Source organism: Oryza glaberrima, chromosome 4 (genome assembly GCF_000147395.1).
Source record: "Oryza glaberrima chromosome 4, OglaRS2, whole genome shotgun sequence".
NCBI classification, from domain to species: Eukaryota; Viridiplantae; Streptophyta; class Magnoliopsida; order Poales; family Poaceae; genus Oryza; species Oryza glaberrima.
Window position 1 is genome coordinate 21120959 of NC_068329.1, and position 24538 is coordinate 21145496.

Sequence of the window (24538 nt, forward strand, 5' to 3'; positions counted from 1 at the left end):
AAGGTACAAGATGGATGTTTCGACCTAAGAACAGTAGCACGAGCGTATGGGGAGAAAACTTGATCGATATATTCTTTTTTTTTTTCTGGAACAAGATCGATATACTCGAGAAGAAAAAAACAATATGTGTACAGAAGAGTACTCCATCCGTTTCAACCATAAGACGTTTTAACTTTCGTCAAAGTCAAATTGATTTAAGTTTGATCAAGTTTATAGAAAAAAGTAGCAACATTTTTCACCCAAGACAAATTTATTATGAAAATATATTCAATTATTGATTTGATGACACTAATTTAGTATTATAAATATTACTATATTTATCTATAAATTTAGTCAAACTTAAAATAGTATAGTTTGCCTATAAACGTCTGGTAACCTGAAACGGATGGAGTAGAATTTACACCGCGCCCAGATACTGTTAGGGTGTACCGTGTTACATCGCAGGCTGTGAACACTGAACAGTAGAGAACTCAAAACTTGTACGTAGTAACGAATTTCCGATGAATAGAATTGTGTACAATCTCTCCATGAATGCTTCCGAGGAATCGTAAATACAGTACGTTGGAAAATTTTAACCATGGATTAAGCCAATCTACACAGGTAGTTATAGGCACCTCGTGTGGATTAATCGATCGAGCTGACCAATGGCTCAGAAAGGAAAAAATCCCAGATGGCTTAAAGCATTGGCCTAAACCACTCTCTATTTCGATATTTCGAACCAAAGCTATCTCATGCCACTCTTCTGCTTGCTTTTCTTCGTGTCTTTCTTGGAACTAGTGGAAGCACTAGCCTCTTCCTCAGCTTTCTGTTCAGCCTCGAGCACAGCCAGCTGAAGAGGGCGTGTAAGAGTCAGTTAATATGTACCAAGTCAAAAATACCGTTTTGTCTCAAAGGGGACACAACATGACAATTTTACCTCGTCGAGTATGGGTTTCAGTTCCTTATATCGAGTTTCGGCAAGATCAAAACCATCTTTGCGGAGCTCCTGGCATTGGATGAGCACGAATAAATACAGCAAACTCATACTGCCAGCAACCTAGAGAATATGATAACAGGTATGACGGGTGAAGATACTTAAGGAGCAGAAACTAACCTTTCCAGTGTGTTGAGTGTGCTCATATGCAGCCATCTGCCAGTACATATCCGTTCTCTTGTAGAAATCTTTTAGTGACTCTCCTGGCTTTAAAAGTGTGAATATGGGAATTAGTGATATATGGTTTTAATTGTTAACTGTGTGTAACAAATTATCAGCCAAGAGTTCCTCTGAGTAAACAAAGTATATGTACTTTGTCGGAACAACTTCAAACAAATTTAGAACAAAAAAAATGTTGATTACAACATTACCATTGGAGTCCTTTGAGAATCAGAAAGACCGAGCATAACCCGAATTTGCTCTATCCGAGCACGCTTCTCTTTTCTTCGCAAGTTCTTACGTTCACCCTTTATTAGCGATACAGCAGTGGACATATCGACATTCTTCTCGGCATCTTCATCAGACTATGAAAACAGTTTTAGGATTACAGATTAATAACCACACAGTATGATTGAGAGGAAATGAAAGATACACAATAGCTATAAATCTCAGAAGGATGCCATGAGAACCATGGACTTCATATTAACGTATACAGTATCCGTAATAGAAGATGAACCATCATGCAGTATTTTGGTCAAACACCAAGATTCAACTAGAAACAAACAGGCCAGAGACAGGATGTTTGGTTTGTGGCAGAATTGTGGGACACATCAAGTCAACATTATCTTCCCCATTTTCTTAAAAAACATTTTTTGAAAATCTGTTCTAATTTGTAGAGAAAATGTAAACGTGCCTAAATCAGATATAAAGTCCTCGCCCACGCAAACTTAGAAAGATTCTATCTAGTACAGCCATTAATCATGAACTTAGCAAGATATAAATCCCAAAAATGTGTGACCAAACCTAAAATAATTTTGCATACCTCTTCATCATCTTCATCGGTCTGATTAGCGTCATCCTCGCTATCATTCTCATTATCATCATCATCATCATCTTCATCATCCTCATCTTCAGAAATTTCTAGCCATTCAGATTCAGATGCCTGCATAAGAAAGGTGAGTAAGGCAAGTTCAGAAACAAATGTGAATAGTCAAAAATGATAACAGATAATTTTCTGTTATCTCTGATTGAAATAAACAACACTATTAGTTAAACAACAAAATGGCAAAAAGAAGGGGCCAATCTGCAACTGACCGGTATGATACACTTCCACTCATCTAGTTTGCTAAGGTTAAGTGAATACATATCATCAAGAGTAATTTCTCTATCTTTCAATTCCATCATTCCTCCATATAAATAGAGTGTATCTTTCCCTACAGCCAAGCATGCATTGATCCGACCACCGGGTTTCACTGCCTGTAAGCAGCAAATGCTAATGAGAAACAAAAGATCATTAGAATGTAAATGTCAACATCTAAAAGAACAGCTGCAATACCTCTGGGAGTACTTCTTGTGTTGTCGAATCAGAGAGAATATCAGAGCTATTGCCTGAGCCAGCTTTATTTAAGGTTAGACTCTTGGTCAAGTGATTCGAAACCCCATGGACTTCGGATTGCCCTCCAGTAGTTTCTGAGTCCTCCATGATCTCATCCTCCTCATTACCAAGATTATCTTCCACATTGTTCGATGGTTCTTTTCTTTTGATGTCCTTTGTCTACACATGGCACCCAAAAAAAAAAAAAAAGAAGCACAAACTGCTTTTAAGCAATGATCCAAACATTACTATATAATAGTCAATGTGAATATGTCGACAGATCGCATATGCTTATTAAGAAAATAACAGTATAATAGTATATGAGAATATGTACATATCGTATATGCTTATTAAAAAGAAAAACAGGCATACCCTATACTACATGCTTAGTCTTTATGTCTGAACTAATGAAATAGATTCCTGCAGAGTAGACTGTGTATCAAGTACCTAAAAAATACAAACTATAAACATGAGATGGCTGGTCATGTGATTGAATTCGAGGAATCACCTTATTTTTAGCAGGCTTGTCTTTCCTGAGCTCTAAAGGATACCTGAAACAGCAAGGAAAATAATCTGAACATAGACACACAAAAATGAAGCTAAATAAGAAAGCATAACATTTCTCATCTATGCACCAGTGTGGACAATTGAAATTGGAGAATATGTGAGCCGTGGACCAGTAGTTTCAACCAAAACCAACATCGCTGAACAATTCCGCTGAAGTAAACAATAATATGCTACGAAGGGATCCCAAGAGTAAACAATAATATCACTGAACAATTCTCAAAGTAGTTATGTTATCTAGATAACCACAAGATTACAAACAAAGTTCATCCTAAGATGATAGATGAACATAACCATCAATCAGCCGAGAAAGATTTAGACCTTTAATAATTTTAAACCTAGTTAGAAGCAGTTTGCATGTCGGAATAGGAAGTGACATTAGTTAGCTGCACTGTTAAATAATAATAAAGAAAGTTGCAACAATACACAAAAATAGCAAGGAACAAAATAAGCAGGGATAAAACTAGCCTGTGTTACTTAAAAACAAAAGATACTCAAATGGAGTATTGAAGTATACCAGCGATGGTTGTCCAGCTGGAAACCATAGAGCTCATTCATAAACATGCTCATAATGACATCCCCTGCAATAACAAAATTGGGTTCTACAGTTAGGCCTTGAGAACTTCTACAGAAAAGGAACAAACTTGACACGCGTGGTATTTCAAATACTTAGTAAAATAACCTAAGTAGCTATGCACAGAGCAAAATTGAGCTGAAAATAACCTTCAATTTCCATATCTACCACACCACCGAAAAGAACAGCCCTTTTCTTGTGAACGCACATAGAAAACCCAGCTCTGGGGCCAGGTGGCATCCCAGTTTTCTTAACCTATTAAGAAATCAAGTGAAGGTAATAATATGCAAATCACTCAGTGGATATATGGCTTAAAGTAAAACTCGATACACTATCATGATGGAAGTTGATACAATGTTCTAAAAAATTGCAAGAGATCACCTTATTCCACTCCCAAGTACGAGGATCAAGAGTCCACATATCTGCATGAACTGTTCCTTTTTCTGATGCAGATTTGTCAGAAGAAACTACTTCTTTAAAATATCCGCCATACAGATATATCTACAGAAATAAGGGCCATTAATACTCTTGTAAACAAAAGTAGTCGAAGACAAGGTTAGTTTATAGTTAATTTAAACTCTTTTTATGAAGTATCAATGTCCTAGCTTTAAATCCAAAAAGACCTACCTGATCTTGGTATACCATTAGCTGAAAGCCACTTCTTGGACTTGGCCACAAGCACCCAGGGCGAGGCTTGATCTCCTCCCACTGAAATACAAATATTCCCAGTAAGAGTATTAAAATAAATGACTTCATGTGTTACTACTAACAGTATTAAACGAAATATTAACATGGTGTACTCACCTTGAAATTATCTAAATCAAAAACATGTAAGTCATTGTAGTATCTGCAGAAGGATATTATAAAAAAAAATGCAGATCAGATCATGTCATGTCACACTATTTATTCAGAACGTACTCTACGCCACACCATTTCATTCTTTGCGGATGATCAGCTGTAAGAGTGCTACACTGTTATTCAGGTAGTGCATAATTTGTAGTTTGGACATAATGACTCCACTACTTCTAGACATGGTCCAAATATAAATGTTACTCTAATAACAAGATTACCAGGTTAGAGTCATATAAAATGTAACTGTACTAACCTCACTTCCCTAAGAGTGTCATAAAAACCACCAAATAGCACGATCTTGTGCTTATAGAGGACCTGTAGGAAAAAGAACACAATTTACTACTGCTCATAATACAGAAATATTAAGGTGAAAAGAGGGGAGCAGAATAGTTGATGATTGATTTTAATGTAAAACCACTAACCATCCTGTGCCCTGAACGTGCACTTGGACAACCCTTCGCAAGAATTTGCTCCCATTGATTTGTTTTTAGATCCAATGACCAAAAGTCCTACAGTAGAAAATCAGACCAGAAATTTGAATAGAACCATAATAATGAGTTTTCCATCTAAGATAGCTAATCTCGAAATAACCCCATTAATATCACAACAGAAAGGAAAAAAAAGGCAATCAGGAATAAAAAGTGATGTTATATGTGCAAATCCAAATAAAAGGGCAGGTGAACCCCGCATCCTCTACATCTTAATCTTAAATCAATAAATAGCAGAAGAACTGCACATATTAGTCTCCATTAGTCATATTTCAACTTATAATTATGTAAGAACATGGGAATCAGTACCTATCTCTTGGTTTAAAATTGAAAAAAAATCATGCCAGATATGTATTGCTTATGAAGCTACTGCTTATATACGAATTGTGCAAATGCCTTGTGCCAAGAGAAGATACTCAAAACAGTCACAAGAAATAGACTGACAAAATTAGTCTTCTACCTTGTAATGATGAAAACGTTCTTGGTTTGGCGAAGTGAATTCCCCACCTGAAACATCAACACAGAATAAAAAACTAAATCATACATACTGAAAAAGCATTTTAACTCATAGAATGCCTTCCCAAAGTTAAGTTATGTTACCAAACATGTATATATTATTCTTCCAGGCAACTGTTTGGTGAGCACTTCGTGGAGGAGGACTGTTAGGACTAGATACCAACTTCCACTCATTTTTCTCTACATCGTAGCGATAAAGATCACCATAAACAAAGGTCTGCAGAAATAGATTGTGGCGAGGAAAAGAAATACTATTTCAGTACTCAAAAACCTCTAGAAGCAGAATAGAGGCAAAAAGAACACTAGATGAACATATCTCATTCAACCAGCAGTGAAATCGTGAAGGATATGTCTCCCACCTTGCTGCCATTGTAGAACTCTCCTCCATACAGAACCAATTCTGTATCCTTCAGGGGATTTATTGTAAGCTGCATTTAAGAAGGAATTAACTTGGTCAGCTGGAAGATCGTATGCAGGTTTATTTGTTATAGTTAACATTTAGAGGGAGGATCTCTGTACAACATCAAAAACTTTTTCCAACAGTTAACAAAAAAAAAAAAACAAAACGAACATCTATCTTTTAACACATTTTGCCCCTGAATTGTAATTTGACATCACCTATCCGGAACTGAAAAACCAATCGGTTCAGTATCACCAAAAGATCATCATATTTGATCAAATTACTTCATAAAAAAATCCATCTTGCCTGAAGAAATTTATTAATCCTACTGGAGTATATAAATTCTAAGCATGCAAACATGACCACCACAAGCATAAAAATGATACCTAGTCCATTTCAAGTACATAATCACAAGAATACCGAAAGATTAACTTCTTTAGCTGGCACTTGCTCTAAAATGTCTTACCGAGCAATTGGACCGGGGAGATGGTGCAGGGACATTCTCATCTACATGTACCTCCTTCTTCTTAGCCTCCTCCTTTTGTATGCTCCTCTGCAATGAAAAATAACCAGAGCAAATAGATAAATCAGCAAAAAAAAAAAAAAGTTCAAACAGCACACATAGCAACACCAAACTCATCTAAAATCCATAGCTGCTACGCAACGAAATGTGAAGGGAAAAAGGTGAGCCAGTGCGAAAATCGCTTCCAATTTTTCAGCCACCGGAGTGCATCACGAGACGCAGAAGGTGGTGGTGAGCAAACAAAACCGCACATGGAGACGCCGATCGAGCTAGAGCGCACTGAGCGAGCGAGAAGAGCTGACGCAGAGGAGGGGGGCGGGACCGCGGGAGGGAGGGAGCACACGTACGAGGATGGCGTCGATGTCGTCCTCCTCGCCGACCTTCCGGGCCTCGCGGCGTGCGCGCTTCTCCTCGCCCTTGGCCGTCTTCCGCTCCGTCTTCTCCTTCCCCTTCCCGGGCTTCTTCTGCTTCTTCCCCATCTCGCCCCGCCGCCGCCGCCGCCGCCGCCGGCTTCTGTCTCTCTCCCCGCGCTCACTTGCTGCCGGAGGCGGAGGCGTGCCTAAAACCCTCGTGGGGAGCAGCAGGGACAACGGTGGCGCCGGCGTTCGCACCGTGGGCTGACGGCCCATCTTGGACTTAGTTGGGCCTCAACAGGCCGTGACGAACGCGTGCAAGCGGGAGTCGGAGTCGGACGCTGGGGTTGGATACTACTCCCTCCATTGGAAAAAGTACACCGAAGGTCCCTCAACTTGTCATGGGGATAAAAAAACATCCTCAAACCACAAAACCAGATATACGGGGTCCCTTAATTATACAAAACCGGTCACCGGAGGTTCTTCGGTGGTTCTGAACCCGGTTTTATCCGACGTGGCGGCTGAGTCGGCGCGGGACCCACGTGGGCCCCACATGTCAGCTGGCCACGTCATCAAACTCCTCTCTCTTTTCCCCTCTTCTCTCTCTTCCTCATCTCTCTCTCCCTTCTGGCTGTGCTGCGACGCCGCCGCAGGTCGGGGAGCACGAGCGTCTGGTGCACCCACCCGAGATGTGCTGCGACGCCGCCGCCGCCGACAGCATGGAATGGAACGCTGTGTATGCGGCCTACACGAAGTCGCCGTAGCGGAGGACCTCGCGGCGGAGGTTTTGGTCGAGCGGGTCGAGTAGCCTGTCCCAGCCGCCACTCGTCGGCGATGGAGCCCGAGCGTGAGGAGGCACTGCAAGTGTGCGAGGCTGCGCGGGGACATCTCGTTGACAGCCGACTTGCGGACGAACGGCGGTGGTTGGCGGCGGTGTCCTCGCCGTCTTCTTCCCCTCCTGACAAGAGAAGGAGTTGGCTCCGCAGACACCGAAAGGTTGTTTCTTGCTCCCTCTTTAATTCTTCATCTAATGTGCCACAAAAAATGATGGCAATTTGGGTGGTTTTGCTCCCAATTTAGATTTGCCTTTGCCTTTGGCTTTAGCAACTGATTTGTTGGTGCTCTGCATTGTGCAGCAGATCATCGGCAACTACCTCATTGAGGCACGGGCTGCTTTCGCTGCCGCCGCGCCACTCAATGGGGAATGTGGCGACCACTCAGCGGCCACGACGGCGCTTGGACTAGTGGAAGCAGTGCTAGAGTTGTCGCCGCGCATGGAGGCCGCTCTCGAGCTCCGGGCGTGCTCTCTCCTCGCGTTCCGCCGCTACCGCAGCGTCGCTGACATGCTCCGCGACTACATTCCCAGCTGCACCAAGCCTACATGCTTCCTCTACTGCTTCGACATATCCAACCTCAAGCACTGCGTCCTCGCCGACGGGGAGGCGGCGGCGCACCGCAGGCAGTGGGCGCAAGCTGCGGGGGAAGGAGCTATGCGTGGACGGCGGGCGCAAGCTGCGGGGGGAGGAGCTATGCGTGGACGGCGACCGGCGGGGAGCCCGTACGCCGCTCCCCCCACCGCCGCCGCCATCACCGCCGATGCCCGCTGCCGAGGCACTGTCGGCGGCAGAGAAGGGAGAAAGATGAGGAAGAGAGAGAAGAGGGGAAAAGAGAGAGGAGTTTGATGACGTGGCCAGCTGACATGTGGGGCCCACGTGGGGCCCGCGCTAATTTAGCCGCCACGTCGGATAAAACCGGGTACAAAACCGCCGAAGGACCTCCGGTGACCGGTTTTATATAATTAAGGGACCTCATATATCTGGTTTTGTGGTTTGAGGACGTTTTTTATCCCGATGACAAGTTAAGGGACCTTGGGTGTACTTTTTCCCCCTCCGTTTAAAGTCCGTTTAAAGGTTAAAAGACGCTTTAACTTTAGTCAAAGTCAAATTAATTAAAATTTAACTAACTCTATAGAAAAAAAATAGTAATATTTACAACATTTTGTTAAATCTATAATTAAATAAATTTTTCATTATATATTTATCTTGTGTTAAAAATATTGCTACTTTTTCTACAAAATTAATTGAACTTATAGTAGTTTGATTTTAACTAAAGTTAAAACGTGCTGTAACCTGAAATAGAGGGAGTAGGTCAGTAGGACTGTAGTCGGAAACGAGTACGCCGCGGCCAGCGGTAGCGTCGCAGATAAATACAGTGTGACAAGGGCACTTGCTCTCGCCGGCTCGCCGCAGGTTTGGTTTCGGTTCAGAAATCAGAACTACAGACAAGCAGGTTTCCTGCTGCTGTTCAGGCCTTGAGACGGTCGGCTGTGGCCTGTGGGCATTCACGGTGCAAAAGCAAGTAACCAACGCCAGCGACGACAAGACAACACGATGAGCCTGAGCGATCTGCCGGACAAGGCCCTGCTCGTCATCCTGAACAAGCTGGACACACGGGAGGCCGTGAGATGCAGCGTCCTCTCGAGGCGGTGGAGACGCGTCCCCGGCATGCTCCCCAACATCGAGCTGGACGTCGACTCGTTCACGCCCGACCACGACGACGGCTTCACGTCCACGCTATCCGACGCCGCGAGGAACAACTACGCGATGGTGAGCGCGGTGCAGAGCCTCCTGTCGCACGAGAGCCGGCACGACATCCGCCGTCTGGACCTGAGCTTCTTCTCGAGGGACGAGTCCGTCGGGATCATCCACGCCATCGACGACGCCATGGCCCGCGGCCGCAGAATCCTCGACCTGCGGTTCGACGTCTTGTCAGAGAAGTCATATATGGAATGCCCGGACAATGACAGGGTCAAGCAAGGGAGGCGCCTTCTTCACTGCTTCGACCGCTATCCACGCGTGTTTGCTGGCCTCACCAGCCTGCACCTGGAGTGCGTCACCGTGCAAGGACCCCGCTTCTCCGACGTGATCACCGCCTGCGAGAAGCTCATCGACCTCTCCCTTGTCCGCTGCAACTTTGGAAAGGAGACGGCGCTAACGATCCAACACGAGCAGCTCAGCGTGATAGACCTCGAGTTCTGCACATGTGACACCGTCGAGCTTGAGTGGCTCCCGAAGTTATCGGAGCTGTCGATGTCCGTCTGGTTTTGGTCGCCGCGTCAGTATCCGCTGGTGTTTGGCCATGCTCCTCGGCTCCAGCGGCTAGAGCTAACTCATGCCGGTTTAGTTCATTCCAAAGTGCTCCGGTTGAGCAAGCTACTTGACAATTGTACAAGCCTTCGCGAACTGTGGTTGGACTTCGAATGCGAAAAAGTAAGTCAATACAAGCATAGCTAATACTGGTATCGAATCTTTGAAGGGAGGTCACAACAATTTGTATTTATCCTTGGTTCTTGTTTCTTTTTATCTTTTGCAGATATGGATTCAGCCAGAGACCCCGACACATTTAGCTCCTATTTTAAGGAATGTAACGTTTATGGATGTCAACCGCATTCATCCAAATAGTGGCATCATTTGGACACTTTTTCTTTTGGAAGCGGCACCTCTCTTGAAGATTCTTAGTATTATGGTACTATTTTCATTATTCATTATCACGTAATTGAAAATACAACTTTTCAAAAAGAACATTCAAATAATTTGTCACCAATATCTTCTCAAATGCTTAGTTTAAAAGGGAGAAAAATGGTGTGTGTAGATTTGGCATAGAAGTATTATCATACTACCATAAACTTATGCTAACATAAAATCAATAGACAAAGTTTCAAAAAAAATAATCTTATGATTGACATCAAGTATTTATAATTGGAGGGAGTGTATATATTCACTTTGGTCCTTCTTTTTTATGTTAAACACTAAAATGTGCTATCTTTATGTAGGTAACGGACCATCACTGTGTGCCCCTTGAGGAAGAGCTGCTAGAGAGAATGTTCATTTGCGAGAAAAACAATATAAATTGGGAACCATCTAATTTCAAGCACAACAATTTGACGAAGCTCATCATTTATGGCTTTCGACCTGAAAATAGATTCATGAGCTACATAAGAAGGGTCATGAAGGCAGCAGTGAATTTGGATGAAATATCATTGCACGATGATAGGTGTGAGATTTGTGAATCTTATTATCCAATTACACGATATCCACATACTAAAAAAGAGAGGGATTTGGTAAAGAGAGCTATCAATGAGGGAAGAACGTCCCCTATCAAAAGTATTCAATTTTTTCACACATCAGAAGCTAGAACTATCAAAATCATTGATTGATTGGTCATAAACAATTTTGTACTATGTTGCAAAAGAAAGGACTGCACTCAACAGTACAGTAGTAGATATGTATGTTTTTCTTCTGGAGTTGTTTATATGACGTTCAGCTTATGATTAATTCTACATCGAATAAACTACTTTTAATTATATAGTAAACTATTTTTTTCATTTAAAAAAACTTCGGTTTTGACTTTGAGTTACCATGTCTTTTGACCAACAATATATTTTAAATAACCTAATGATTTAGCATCAAAGATGTGTCATTACATTCAAACCTATATGTTCTATGGTTGCTTAAAAATTAGAGGGTTTTCACCTCATTACATTCAAAGTCGTGACATTCATCCAACACTAGGCTAGGAGCGTCGGTTTCCTTTTCATTGCCATCGGATGTGCAAGGAACGACGATATGTGGTCGAACGTCTCTGACTTAGAAGAGGATCTGGTTCCACTGCTGCCACCGATGTACTCCCTACCCCACGCTGCAGACACTAGCTCCGAAGGCTATGGTGGATAGCGATCGGAGAGGAATATCGGAGCCGAAATGACCAAGGAGAGGATCAGAGAGGAACAGGATCCGATTCCACTGCCGCCACCGATGTACTCCCTACCCCACGCTGCAGACACCAACTCCGAAGGCTATGGTGGATAGCGATCGGAGAGAAATATGGGAGCCGAAACGACCAAGGAGAGGATAGAGAGGAACATCGAGTGTGTGTGCTCAACGTCAACGGAAATGGCCAGAGGAGGTTCAAAACTTCCAATCCGCAAGCATAACATGACAAGCTCAGATTTGCGTCTCGCTCCGCCAACGCGAGGCTGCAGCCATGGATATGCCCATGGAGAACCGGCCATAGCTGGCGACGGTCGACGACAAACAGTATTTTCGAAGGACATGGGCCTTACCGTGGCAGGCCTAAGCAGCCAGCGTCGGAGTCGGATGTTGGAGTTGGAATCGGAAACGAGTCAAACGACTACGCAGCGGCAGCGTCACAGACAAATAGGAGGTACGGGCAGGTTTTCCTGTTCAGAAACACATTATCGCGCCGTAGGTCGTCCGTTCCCTCTTGCTCCCAAAGAACATAAGTACCCCTGCTGCAGTTCAGGCCTTCAGAGGACAAGACACGATGAGCCTGAGCGATTTGCCTGATGAGGCCCTGCTCGTCATCCTGAACAAGCTGGACACACGGGAGGCCTTGAGATGCAGCGTCCTCTCGAGGCGGTGGAGGCGCGTCCCCGGCATGCTCCCCAACATCGAGCTGGACGTCGACTCGTTCACGCCCGACCACGACGACGGCTTCACGTCCACGCTATCCGACGACGCGAGGAACAGCTACGCGATGGTGAGCGCGGTGCAGAGCCTCCTGTCGCACGAGAGCCGGCACGACATCCGCCGTCTGGACCTGAGCTTCTTCTCGAGGGACGAGTCCGTCGGCATCATCCACGCCATCGACGACGCCATGGCCCGTGGCCGCAGGATCCTCAAAATGTGTTTTGACGTCGTGTCGGAGAAGTGTTACCTGGAGTGCCCGGACAGGGACAGGGTCAAGCAAGGGAAGCGCCTTCTGTACTGCTTCGACGCCTACCCGCACGTGTTCGCCGGCCTCACCAGCCTACATCTGGAGTGCATCACGGTGCAAGGACCATGCTTCTCCAACGTGATCACCGCGTGCGAGAAGCTCAGCTACCTCTCACTCGTCTACTGCGACTTCGGTGAGGAGACACCGCTGACGATCCACCACGAGCACCTCCGCGTGGTGAAGCTCGAGTTCTGCACCTGTGACACCGTCGAGCTGGAGGTGCCAGATCTGTTGAAGCTGATGATGTCCGTCTGGTCATGGTCACCTCGTCGGTATCCCTTCGTGTTTGGCCATGCCCCACGGCTCCAACGGCTAGAGCTAGCTCATGCTGGTCTAATTGATTCCAAAATGCTCCAACTGAGCAAGCTACTTGACAATTGTACAAGCCTTCGTGAACTGTGGTTGAACTTTGAAAGAGAAAAGGTAAGTCAATCGAAGCACCGCTAATATTGGTAGCAAACCTTCACACGAGAATTTGTATTTATTGCTAGTCTTGTTTTCTTTTATCTTATGCAGATATGGATTCTACCTGAGACCCCAACACGATTGGCTCCTCTTTTAAATAATTTGACGTTTGTTGGTGTGCACCGTATTCATCCAAACAGCGGCATCACTTGGACACTGTTTCTTTTGGAAGCGGCACCTCTTTTGAAGATGCTCAGTATTAAGGTACTACATTCATTCTTCATTCTCGTTTACCCGACAGTTATTTAATACACCCTATAGTCACAAATATTTAAAGTTTAGGATGAGATTTTATTCAACTCCCGAAATTTTTACCACTAATAACTTCTCAAATGCTTTATTTAAAAAGAAAAAATGGCTTGTGTACATTTAGCTTAAATCTATTTATAGCCAAAATTTTGGCTTGTCATAAACATCAAATATTTATAACGAGATGGAGTATATATTCACTGTTGATGCTTCTCTGAACTTTTGTGTTATTGAACACTAAAATCTAAATCTGATCTTTATGTAGGTGACGGACCATCAATGTAAACCAATTGAGGGAGAACTGCTAAAGAGAACTTTATGTGAGAAAAACAACATATACTGGGAACCGTCTGATTTCAAGCACTACAGTTTGACCATGCTCATATTTTATGGCTTTCAACCTGGAAAAAAATGCATGGAGTACATAAGACAAGTCATAAAAAGGGCAGTGAATTTGGAAGACATATTATTGCACGATGATAGGTGTGAGGTGTGCAAGTCCTATTATCCAGTTACACGATATCCACGGACCAAGAAAGAGAGAGATTTGGTAAAGAAAGCAATCAACGAGGGAAGAACATCGCCTATCGAAAGGATTCAGTTTTTTCACACATCTGAAGCTGGAACAGTGAAGACTATCGATTAACTAGTCCTAAACAGTTTGTATTTGTTGCAAGTTTAGTACCATATGCTCATAGTCGCAAGTTGTGTAAATCGCAAGCTGTGTAATAGTTATTATGGTTATTGATGAAACCAAATAAAATTTGGATAAATGTCGTTAAAAAATTGCATTTTAGTATAAATATTTATAAAGTAGACTGATTTGTGTAGCCATCTCGCATAACGTATCGCGTTGATAACTCATATTGTGCAATGACTATGGTTCTGAAACCCTACGTCTCACCCGTTCCTCCATATACCGCTGGAAGTCTACTCGAAATGTTCCTCCCATCATGTCGACCCAGTGCCACAAGCTCATTGCCGCGGCCACCTCCTTGGGCGATGTACTGCTTCACAGAAGCTGGCCTTAGTCAAAACAATGGCGAATAGTGAACAAAACTGCGGTCAGCTTCAATGTGCCTGGGAAAAACCTATCGTGTTGCTCTCCCCTAGAGGCCACTCGCGAGGCGACGACCCGGCCGCCCCCTCTCCTTGCGGCGGCGGGGCTTCTTGCTTCTAGTGCTCAGGCGGACAGGGGACCCGCCCAGGGCGGCGACGGCAATGACCACCAGATCCGTACCGCTCCGACCGAATCTTGCGGGGCGGCGGCTGGCGACGGGGATGGCGATGGCAGCGAGGATGGCGACGGTCGGGGCGAGCAACGCCGAGCAGGGATGCGGCCGATGGCGGCGGGGATGGCGACAGCGGTGGTGGAGTCCGCGGATCCGGCGGCGGCGCGGCGTTGGACGGTGCTGCAAGCGGCCTGCCCCACGTCTGGCGCTGGCATTTGTGGTGCTCCCACGCTGGTGGTGGCGCTGTGGCGTCAGCAGGCGGTGGTGGTGAGGAGGACGGCTAGATCTAGCTCTAGGTTCAGATCCGACGCGTCATTAGTTAGGTCAGGGGTGGCATGGAGTCCGGTTGTTGTGATCTTCGATATGTAGGTGATATCTGGTGGCTTTTGCTGTGGATGCTATGGTTGATGGAGACTCCGAGGCGAAAGCCTTGCTCCACTTACGGTGCTAGCAACGGGGACGCCCTCGGGCGCCGTTCAACTTCTTAAGGCATTGCTATTGGACCCCTCGTTCAACTCCACTTCAAGGAAATTCTCCAGGTGAAAACCTAAATTTGTTAGGATCGGACGATGTCGCTATTCTGTCGACACAACGTTCTTGAAGACTTTGTTTAGGAGTTTTTTTTTCCCTTAGTGGACTGTTGTTCTTAGGTTCAGTATGTCAATGTCATGGTTCTCACCGGTTTTCCATTAATTAACCGTGTTGTTATAAGGTTTTTGTCCGTTTTTACTTATAAACTGAATCAACTCTCTTCTTCTATAGTGAATTGCAGAAACTCCCAACCTGTCCCCTCGAAAAAAAAAAAGCCTCAATGTGCCTGATTAGAAGCTTTGGTACTCTGCTTCTCTGTGGTGTTTTTGCTTACAAATACTGAAATAATATTCTGTAATCAATTCAATGCTCTACTATTAATGTAAGGAGATTTGCATGAAGTTGGCATTTGAACTTCTTATGGCAAACTCTTTAAGGCAAGCATCTAAACGCGAAGTGAAGACTTCCTACTAGGCCAAAAGCCCCCTAGTCAATCTGTTTTTAAATTCTTGCCCCTTGCTATTATGAGATTTATTTTACATTTTCTTCCTAGTCACTTTTACAATTTCTGAAGTAGTACCTTTTTCTGAGCCATAACAATTTATGTTTTTCTTTTGGGTTGATTGCTGTAGCTACACCGAGGTCTGAACTCTGAAGTATACCTGCATTCAGCAGGGATTTTCCATCGAGACCAGAAAACAGGGAACCTCCATTTTGCGAAGTGCGTGATGTTCATAGTTTTGTAGTGTAATGTTATTTTATTTTTTTTGTTGTGTGAATGCCATGTCATATACTCTCTCCGTCCTATAATATAAGGGATTTTGAGTTTTTGATTGTACTGTTTGACCACTCGTCTTATTAAAAAAATTTGTGCAAATATAAAACCCGAAAAGTTGTGCTTAAAGTACTCTGGATACTAAAGTAAGTACTAAAAAAATAAATAATAATTCCAAAATTTTTTGAATAAGACGAGCGGTCAAACAATGTAAACAAAAACTCAAAATCCCTTATATTATGAGACGGAGGGAGTATATATCTACTTCGGTTTATATTTCCGTCACACACTTTGCACCTCACTAAGGGCCTGTTTGGCACAGCTTCAGCTCCAACTCCACCCCTCCTAGAGCTAGAGCTTAGCCAAACAGTTTCAGCTCCACCAAAATTGGAGCCAAACAGTTTCAGCTCCACCAAAATTGGAGCCAAACAGTTTCAGCTCCACCAAAATTGGGAGTGGAGTTGGGTGTAGCTCTCTCACAAAATGTATTAGAGTTGTGGAGCTGGGTTTAGCTGCTCCACGACTCCACTCCAGACTCAACTCCTGGAGTTATATTTAGGAGTTGGAGCTGTACCAAACAGGCCCTAATAATAAGTGTTGAGCAAATCTCTCATGGCTTATCCCTTCAATATATACACATGAGATGCTATCATATTTTCAAATGCATCCCTACGACAAGTGTAGTGTGCTAGTTGGCTGTGTTGTACAATGATATATAGATAGAAAAGATTTCTTTAATCTGCGCGCATATTTCTAGAACTACTAAACATTGAATTATCTTTGTTTAAAAAAACTATAGGAAAGTTGTTTTAAAAATCATATTAACCCACTCTTAAATTTAGAATAATGAACATGATTAATTAATCATGTGTTATAACTCACCTCTTTTTACGTATCTTCTCTTTTCTCCTCCTCTCAAACACAGTTGTTCATTATATATAAATGGTCTGAGAATCTAAAATACGATTGTAGATATCACTACCAGATGGCTACATCCTTTGCAGAAGGGGCACAAAAGGAGATACTTTGGCTGTCCAAACACAAACTACAGCTTCAGTGTGTGTGACAGCTTGAACTTTTTCAATTTCGTTGGTGTTTCATCTCAATGCATACCATATTGACGAACTATTTGTAGTTCTCACGATAATTCAAGGAAGGACATGTGGATTCACTTTATAGATTGACAATGTCAATCAGAACATGATGGTGGAAGAATAGCTGAGGCTGAAACATGTCACTCCCCAATTTTCTTTCAGGATTTAAAAATCATTAAACAAATCAATTCTAGAATCTATATTACAATTTAAATGAATTATCAAGTGAATTAAATATGGTAAATAAAATTTTCTTTAAAAGTCATGGCTAGGAATATTTTTTTAAATATATTCTTGATGGCATAAAGTATTCTTTGGAAATTTCTCGGAATTTTCAGAGCTCAAGATTTAATTTTCATAATACAAATTTCATTTCAGACATGCCATCCAAGGCGGCGGAAGTGTGGGTCGATCACGCCCTGGCCGCTGGCGGCATCAGATAGATGAGTGGATTTACTGTCCTTGAAAAGGTATCACAAGGTACCATATTTTTTTAGTCTAAAATTTGACATCTCTTGTTAGGAGGTATCAAAATGTACACTAAAAATATTGGTACCTTTCGATACCTCTCAAGAACCGTAAAATTACTCCAAATAGATCGATTGAGACAGGAACGAAGACAGAGCGGAGCAAGAGGCTGGGCTCATACCAGCTCGACAAACCTCGGTGCGAGAAAGCCTGACTTTTGTTCATTTTTTTTTTGTGGGCTAGGGATTTTTTATTTTCCATAAACAGCCCATCCTATCACTTTTCCAACTAAAAATAAAAACTGGCAGATATTTTTACACTGGTTTTAAGCTAAACCCAGGCTTCCAAGCAAGCCTAAATCTTTGAAAAACAAACTGTTTTGTTTTCCTGTGATTAAAAAGCATGCAAAGGACAATGCAAGCCCCTAAAGTGGTGTACGTGATTTTCGACAAGTGCAAAGGGTGAACACTGTATCAGCTCGCAGAGCCTTCAAAGGGTGCTGATCCTACTCATGAGGTGACCAAATCAGCTGGATACAAATGAAATCTCAATACAGAAGACAAATGCTTCTCCCATAGATACAAATTCCAAAACAAATAACACCAACCATGACAGGAGAGGCCGAGAGGGAACAGTTAGTGACCAAAAGGAGAAGGAACAGTTTTTTACTCAGGGAACAAAAATTAACTCATAAAATCAACCATGACAAGAATCCATCCTAATCTAATTCTTTTCTGAATCAAAAGGATATCATATAAGACATATATAATCTGAGAGGTTGGCATACCTCCATCCTAATCTAATTCTTTTCTGAATCAAAAGGATATCATATAAGACATATATAATCTGAGAGGTTGGCATACCATGCCATGCCATTCATCGAGGATGTATGTTCTGGGCTACTGGCTCATGTTTTGTCAATTTACATTTTGCATTCACACAAACTATTTCAGGCCATCAGCGTTACTTTGCACTATACATATACATGCATAACAGCTTCACAGCTTTTCTTTTGGGAGTACATTCGGTAGTTTTTTAAGTGAAAAACTTTCAAATATAACTATAGTGAAAAGGTTGAAAAGAAGACTGAATTTTATATATTAATGATATACATTACTATATCAGGAACATGAGTATCAAATCTACTGTTGACTGAAGCCGTTTCTTTGGTAACCATTGCACAACTTGCAATTGCAGCCATACTAAACTCGCAACATAATACAAAACAATTTACGACCGGTCAGTCAATGATGTTGATAGTTCCAGCTTCGGATGTGTGAAAAAACTGGATGCTTTTGATAGGTGATGTTATTCCCTCATTTATGGCTTTCTTTACCAAATCCCTCTCTATTTTTGTTTGTGGATATCGTGCAACTGGATAATAAGACTCGCAGTCCTCACACCAGTCGTCATGCAGTAATATTTCTTCCAAATTCATTGCGGCTTTCATGACCCGCCTTATGTACCCCATGAATATATTATTAGGTTGAAAGCCATGGATGGTGAGCTTGCTTAGGTTGGAGTGCTTGAAATCAGATGGTTCCCAGTTTATATTGCTCTTCTTGCAGATCACGAATCTCTTTATCAGCTCTTCCTCAACGGGTACACAGAGATGGTCCGTTACCTACACAAATATAGCACATTTTAGTGATTAACAAAAAAAAAAGTTGAAAGAAGAGACAACGATGAATATCCGTACACTACCTATGGTTATAAATAAGCTTTCTGTTAGATAAGTTTTAGAAAAAATCTACTAATAAATTTATATGATATTATGATAGTACTTTCAAGCCAAATCTACACATATCACTATTTCCTTTTTAAACTAAGCGTTTGAGAGTTATTGATGCTAAAAATTTTAGAAGTTTATGAATTATGGTTAGAGAGTGTATTACTGTTGTATTGTCTAGTAAGTGAGAACGAAGAACGAAGGCAGTACCGAAATACTAAGTATCTTCAAAAGAGGTGCTGCTTCCAAAAGAAACAGCGTCCAATTGATGCCACAGTTTGGATGAATGCGGTGGACATCCACCAACGTCAAATTCCTCATAAAAGCAGCCAAATGTTTTGGGGTCTCCGGTTGAATCCATACCTGCATAAGATAGAAGGAAACCAAGGACGAAGTGACGAACAATGAATACACATTCAAGTGATGTTTCCTTCAATGGTTCGCTACCGATATTAACAGTGCCATGATTGACTTACCTTTTCGGTTTCAAAGTTCAACCACAGTTCTTGAAGGCTCGTAGTATTGTCAAGTAGCTTGCTCAACCGGAGAATTTTTGAATTAACCATACCGGCGTGAGATAGGTCTAGCAGCCGAAGTCGTGGGGCGTGGCCAACCACCAGCGGGTACTCATGCGACGTCCATGACCAGACGGCTATCGATAGCTCCGCCAGCTTCGGGAGCCACTCCAGCTCGATGGTGTAACAGGCGCAGAACTCGAGATCTATCGTGCTAAGCTGCTCGTGTCGGATCGTCAGCGTCATTTCCTTGCCGAAGTCGCAGTAGACGAGGCAGAGCTTGATGAGCTGCTCACAGGCGGCGATCAAGTCGGAGAAGCGAGTCCCGTGCACCGTGACAAACTCCAGGTGCAGTCGGGTGAGGCTGACGAACACGCGCGGGTAGGCGTCGAAGCAGTGCAGAAGGCGCCTCCCTTGCTTGACCCTGGCCTTGTGCGGGCGTTCCAAGAACGACTTCTCCGACAAGACTACGAACCGTGTCGTCGATGGCATGGATGATGCCGACGGACACTTCCCTCGAGAAGAAGCTCAGGTCCAGGCGGCGGATGTCGTGCCGGCTCTCGCGCGACAGGAGGCTCTGCACCGCGCCCACCATCGCGTAGTTGTTCCTCGCGGCGTCGGATAGCGTGGAGGTGAAGCCGTCGTCGTCGTGCTCGAAGGAGGAGTCGACGTCCAGCTTGATGTTGGGGAGCATGCCGGGGACGCGCCTCCACCGCCTCGAGAGGACGCTGCATCTCACGGCCTCCCGCGTGTCCAGCTTGTCGAGGATGTCGAGCAAGACATTGTCGGGCAGATTGCTCAGGTCCATCGTGTTCGTGTCGTGTCGTCGCTTGATTCGATGATTCCCTGGAGAACCCGGGCACGTATATACGTTCGGCGACAAGGAACGGGCGAAGGGCGCGGTGTGTTCTGATTTATAAACCGAAACGCCTCCTACATACATTAGAAAGCGACGTATCCGTATCCCGGATACGGATACGTATCCCATACGTATTGGCGATTTTTACAATTTTTAAATAACTAAAAAAATGCATGTGTGTTGCAACGGATAAAGTCTTTTTTAATTTTATTATTATTGTTATATGGTTTAGTTAAGTTGAAATTCACTGTGGGAGTTCGTTTGGATATATATATTTTTAGAAAATCATGAGCTGTAATTAGGAGTCCGGTTGTCTCAAGTTAGCATGCGAGTTTTTTTAAACAGATTTTTTATATGATTCCATCTGTATTACCAAAAATGAACGATCTTAAAAACCGACTCAAATACATATATGTATTTCCATAAGCAAACGAACTTAAAAACCGACTCATGCACGAATGATGTACCAAAATACTAACTTAAGACAATCATATAAGAAATCTGTTTAAAAAAACTCGCATGCTAACTTAAGAAGATCAGACTCCTAACTGCAGCTTATGATTTTCTAAAAATATATAATATATCCAAGCGAACTCCTACAATGAATTTTAACTTAACTAAACCATATAACAATAATAAGATTAAAATAGACTATGCCCGTCACGGGTATATGGTTTATCTACAGTTAGGAGTCCAATCGTCTCAAGTTAGCATGCGAGTTTTTTAAATAGATTTCTTATATGATTTATTCTGTATTACCAAAAGTGAACGATCTTAAAAACTGACTCAAATACGAATATGTATTTTCAAAAGCAAACGAACTTAAAAACCGACTTATACACGGATATTGTACTAAAATACTAGCAAAAACAAATCTGGATACGTTCTCGATACGTCCGTATGCTTCATCCCTAGCAACGATGAATGCGCTGCCTCCACTTTTCTCGCCCGAGGCACGACCGTCGCGGGCTCGCGGCACTTTCCCACCGTCGGCGCCGCCGCCCACCACGCCGAAGGCCAAACTCAGCACCGCCGCCAAACGCTGAACGCAGCGCCGCTGGCGCCATCGCTGCATGCCGGGCCTTCAAACACCGAATGCAGATCCGCGTCTGGGTGTATTCACCGCCTCCTCGACCAGGCGCATGCAACGCCAATATGGCACAACACTGCCGTCGCAGCCACTGACTTAATTCCTTCCCTCCCCGGTGAGGCAAGTTTCATTGAAGGATGATGGTGCGATCAATCTAGCAGTTAGCATGATAAGATGGGCCGGACCAAGCTGGGCTAGTCCTAGACTTGGATAAAAGATTGATACGGGCTCTAGATGGTAGCCCGGGCCACGAAGGTGGCCCGAAGCTTCATGTCCTTGAGGGCAGGGTCCTCAAGGAGCAGCACCATGTCCTTGAGGTGGTCACTGTCCTCCCTCTCCTTGCCCCTGAACAGGGGCCTCTGCTCCCTGGGCTCCAGCTCTGTCACCATGAACACTACTGCCTTTAGCTCACCTGCACAAAATGCAACATCACATGTTTAGATCTTGATGATCAATCCAAATCAGCACACCAATTAGGTTTTATTTTATTGTTGTTCTAACAAAGAAACAAACAAACTATAGGACATCTTTTTTTAGAGCGGGTAAAGTATGAAGGACTTTTGACTGGGATCCTGTGGTAAAGCAATAGTTGTTCTTTACTGTCACGCCACGCCTGTATAACGTTTACATATCATCATGACATTTTTTTCGATTAACATATACTCCTATCACCGTGCCGTGTTTATGTAAAACGGTGGTGCCATAATCCCCTTGCTCGTGCCTAACAACTTGGGGAAAGGGACTCTTGACTTCTAGTTGTAGTTTTCTTATTAATTCTGAATTTTAGTTAGTTCTAAATTGTATATTTGTATGGACTCTAGTCTCCTTTTCCTGTATTCCCTACTTTTAATTCTGATTTTTTGTTATTTCTAAATTTTATTTCTAAATGGACTCTACTTTTTATTTTTATCCGATTAATGCGAGAATTTATGAGCCGTGAGAGCAAACGTGGAGACTCCTTTTTTATTACTTTAATAAGTTAATAGATTCATATTGGTCATCCAAACTATAAAGGACAAATTTCAATTTTTATTATGTTGAGTGGGGAAAATTCTCTTGCACCTCGCTAACATGCTTTGCGAAGACATGAAGGTTGGTCCAGATAGGGTTCTTGTTCCTTATGATCAGACGAGTTTTTTCTTTTTTTTTAAAATGATCAGACGAGTTAGACAATGACTTGTGAGACCTTGGAAGATCAACTTTGTATAATTGTAGCTTTCCATCCAGGTCGAATTTGTCTCCCATAATTAATATACAGTTTAATAAAAAATGCTTCTGCTTGTAAAGTTCGGTTTGTATTAGTTCAAGGCAAATATGTTTGGTTTGTAGGTTACAATTTTTATTATTCTCGTGACTATCTTATTAGCAACAATACAATAGTCCCTCCGTTTTTTAATAGATGACGCCGTTGACTTTTTCTCACATGTTTGACCATTCGTCTTATTCAAAACATTTACATAATTATAATTTATTTTGTTATGAGTTGTTTTATCACTCATAGTATTTTAAGTGTGATTTATATCTTATACATTTGCATAAATTTTTTGAATAAGATGAATGGTCAAACATATAAGAAAAAAATTAACAGTGTCATCTATTAAAAAATGAAGGTAGTATTTTTTTTTCAAAGTTTATTTTCTTGCCTGAGTATCGTGTTTACCTTATTTGCTCTTTTATAAAAAAAATATATGTTGTGATTTGCATTACAGAACACAGTCGTTGCGTTAGAACTGATGTATTACTAGCCTTACAAAGTTCTCGGGTGGTTTAAGGTATGCATAGAGTTGCGAAAGGGCCTGTAGCTTAGTGGTTACAGGAGACTCAGTAGCACCTGAGGTCCTGGGTTCGACTCCCCATGGGGGGAGCAAATTTTTCAGGATTTAACGGCGATGTGCTTTCCATGGTAGGCCATGGGAGCGGATTTTTCAGAATTTAACGGTGCTGTGCTTTCAGTGGTAGGCGAGGTGCCTGTGGTGACTTCGTCAATCTCTCCAAGATTTGCGGCCCGGTAGGCGAGGTACCTGTGGTGACTAGGTGTGAAAACGGAGCGGATTCAAACGGATAATAGCTATACCATATCTATCCTAAACCATTTTTTTTAAGCGGATGCGGAGTGGGTGCGGATGACGTGCGGATGCGGATGCGGAGTGGGTGCGGATGACGTGCGGATGCGGATGCGGAGTGGGTGCGGATGACGTGCGGATGCGGATGCGGAGCGGATTATTTCAGACGTCGGATTCGGTGCGGAGTCGGTTCGGTAACGGACAAAAATTGTCAGATGTCAAGTTTGTATTCAATCCATACAACAAGGGGGCAGCAATACAATTAGCCTGGGCTCAATATAATCCAAGATACATCCATGATGCATAAAAAAATAATATAAGTGTTCAGTTCAATAGTTCACTTGTCACTGAGTTGCTTAAAATGTAAAAATAAAAGTCATCACTCATCAGCGTGAGGCAAGGCATACAGGCATACAACATAGAGCACATAGAGCAGTAGAGCACGCAGCATACAGCAGTACTGCAGTAGTAGTACAGCACACAACAGGCATACAGCATACGACAGACAGCAGTGAGGACTGCACGTCTGCACACAGGCACACAGCCTCGTAGTTGGCCATCACCTCGTCGGACTGGAACAGGGGAACACCAGCTGGCGATGGGGATTGCGCAGGCGATGGTGCCGCCTGGGCGCTGGCGGCCTGGCGCCGGCGACGGGCCGACGGGCCGACAATTGGGATGGTGCGGATGGCGCGGGCGATTGTACTGGCACTGGCGGCGACGCCGAGGAGCCGACGACGACCAGCGGCGGCGCCGGCTGGAGCTGAGGAGGAGCGGCCGGCGCGCTAGGAGGAATGGAGGATCGGCGGCGGTGCCACCAGCCTGCAGTGGCGTTGCGGTGGCGCGTGTGGGAAAAGAGGCGAAGAGGCGACTCGAGAGAGAGATAGATGGCGCA

General features: G+C 43.4%; 3 protein-coding genes and 2 pseudogenes across 3 annotated transcripts; 3 read left to right on the forward strand and 2 right to left on the reverse strand.

Annotated features, from left to right (window-relative positions):
- Positions 1-355: 355 nt before the first annotated feature.
- Positions 356-6962, reverse strand: LOC127772216 (uncharacterized). Its single transcript, XM_052298225.1, has 20 exons — positions 6772-6962; positions 6368-6454; positions 5861-5929; positions 5586-5718; positions 5446-5492; positions 4920-5006; positions 4751-4812; positions 4450-4492; positions 4273-4353; positions 4027-4146; positions 3795-3900; positions 3589-3652; positions 3016-3058; positions 2469-2687; positions 2228-2389; positions 1956-2075; positions 1345-1497; positions 1094-1180; positions 917-985; positions 356-829 (listed from the first exon to the last, which is right to left on the reverse strand). The coding sequence occupies exons 1-20, from the start codon at positions 6901-6903 to the stop codon at positions 725-727; spliced, it is 1989 nt and encodes a 662-aa protein (XP_052154185.1). The 5' UTR covers positions 6904-6962; the 3' UTR covers positions 356-724.
- Positions 6963-7515: 553 nt separating this feature from the next.
- On the forward strand, positions 7516-8459 carry LOC127769846 (uncharacterized). Its single transcript, XM_052295505.1, has 2 exons — positions 7516-7773; positions 7914-8459. Exons 1-2 carry the CDS (start codon positions 7516-7518, stop codon positions 8457-8459), a joined length of 804 nt encoding a protein of 267 aa, XP_052151465.1.
- A 708-nt stretch (positions 8460-9167) lies between these two features.
- LOC127769423 (F-box/LRR-repeat protein At5g02910-like) lies at positions 9168-10993 on the forward strand. The gene is made up of 2 exons (XM_052295008.1): positions 9168-10046; positions 10610-10993. Exons 1-2 carry the CDS (start codon positions 9168-9170, stop codon positions 10991-10993), a joined length of 1263 nt encoding a protein of 420 aa, XP_052150968.1.
- A 736-nt stretch (positions 10994-11729) lies between these two features.
- On the forward strand, positions 11730-14888 carry LOC127772287 (uncharacterized; annotated as a pseudogene).
- A 3739-nt stretch (positions 14889-18627) lies between these two features.
- LOC127769497 (putative F-box protein At5g38390) lies at positions 18628-20439 on the reverse strand (annotated as a pseudogene).
- Positions 20440-24538: the final 4099 nt, after the last annotated feature.

Excerpts from the sequence above, each read along its gene's own strand:
- LOC127772216 (XM_052298225.1), bottom strand. The coding sequence starts at position 6,903 with ATGGGGAAGAAGCAGAAGAAGCCCGGGAAGGGGAAGGAGAAGACGGAG. Across the intron at positions 5,007-5,445 it reads AACGTTTTCATCATTACAAG|GACTTTTGGTCATTGGATCT; the intron begins GTAGAAGACTAA and ends TTTCTACTGTAG. Across the intron at positions 1,498-1,955 it reads CCGATGAAGATGATGAAGAG|TCTGATGAAGATGCCGAGAA; the intron begins GTATGCAAAATT and ends CTGTTTTCATAG.
- LOC127769846 (XM_052295505.1), top strand. The coding sequence starts at position 7,516 with ATGCGGCCTACACGAAGTCGCCGTAGCGGAGGACCTCGCGGCGGAGGT. Across the intron at positions 7,774-7,913 it reads GGCTCCGCAGACACCGAAAG|CAGATCATCGGCAACTACCT; the intron begins GTTGTTTCTTGC and ends TGCATTGTGCAG.
- LOC127769423 (XM_052295008.1), top strand. The coding sequence starts at position 9,168 with ATGAGCCTGAGCGATCTGCCGGACAAGGCCCTGCTCGTCATCCTGAAC. Across the intron at positions 10,047-10,609 it reads TGGACTTCGAATGCGAAAAA|GTAACGGACCATCACTGTGT; the intron begins GTAAGTCAATAC and ends ATCTTTATGTAG.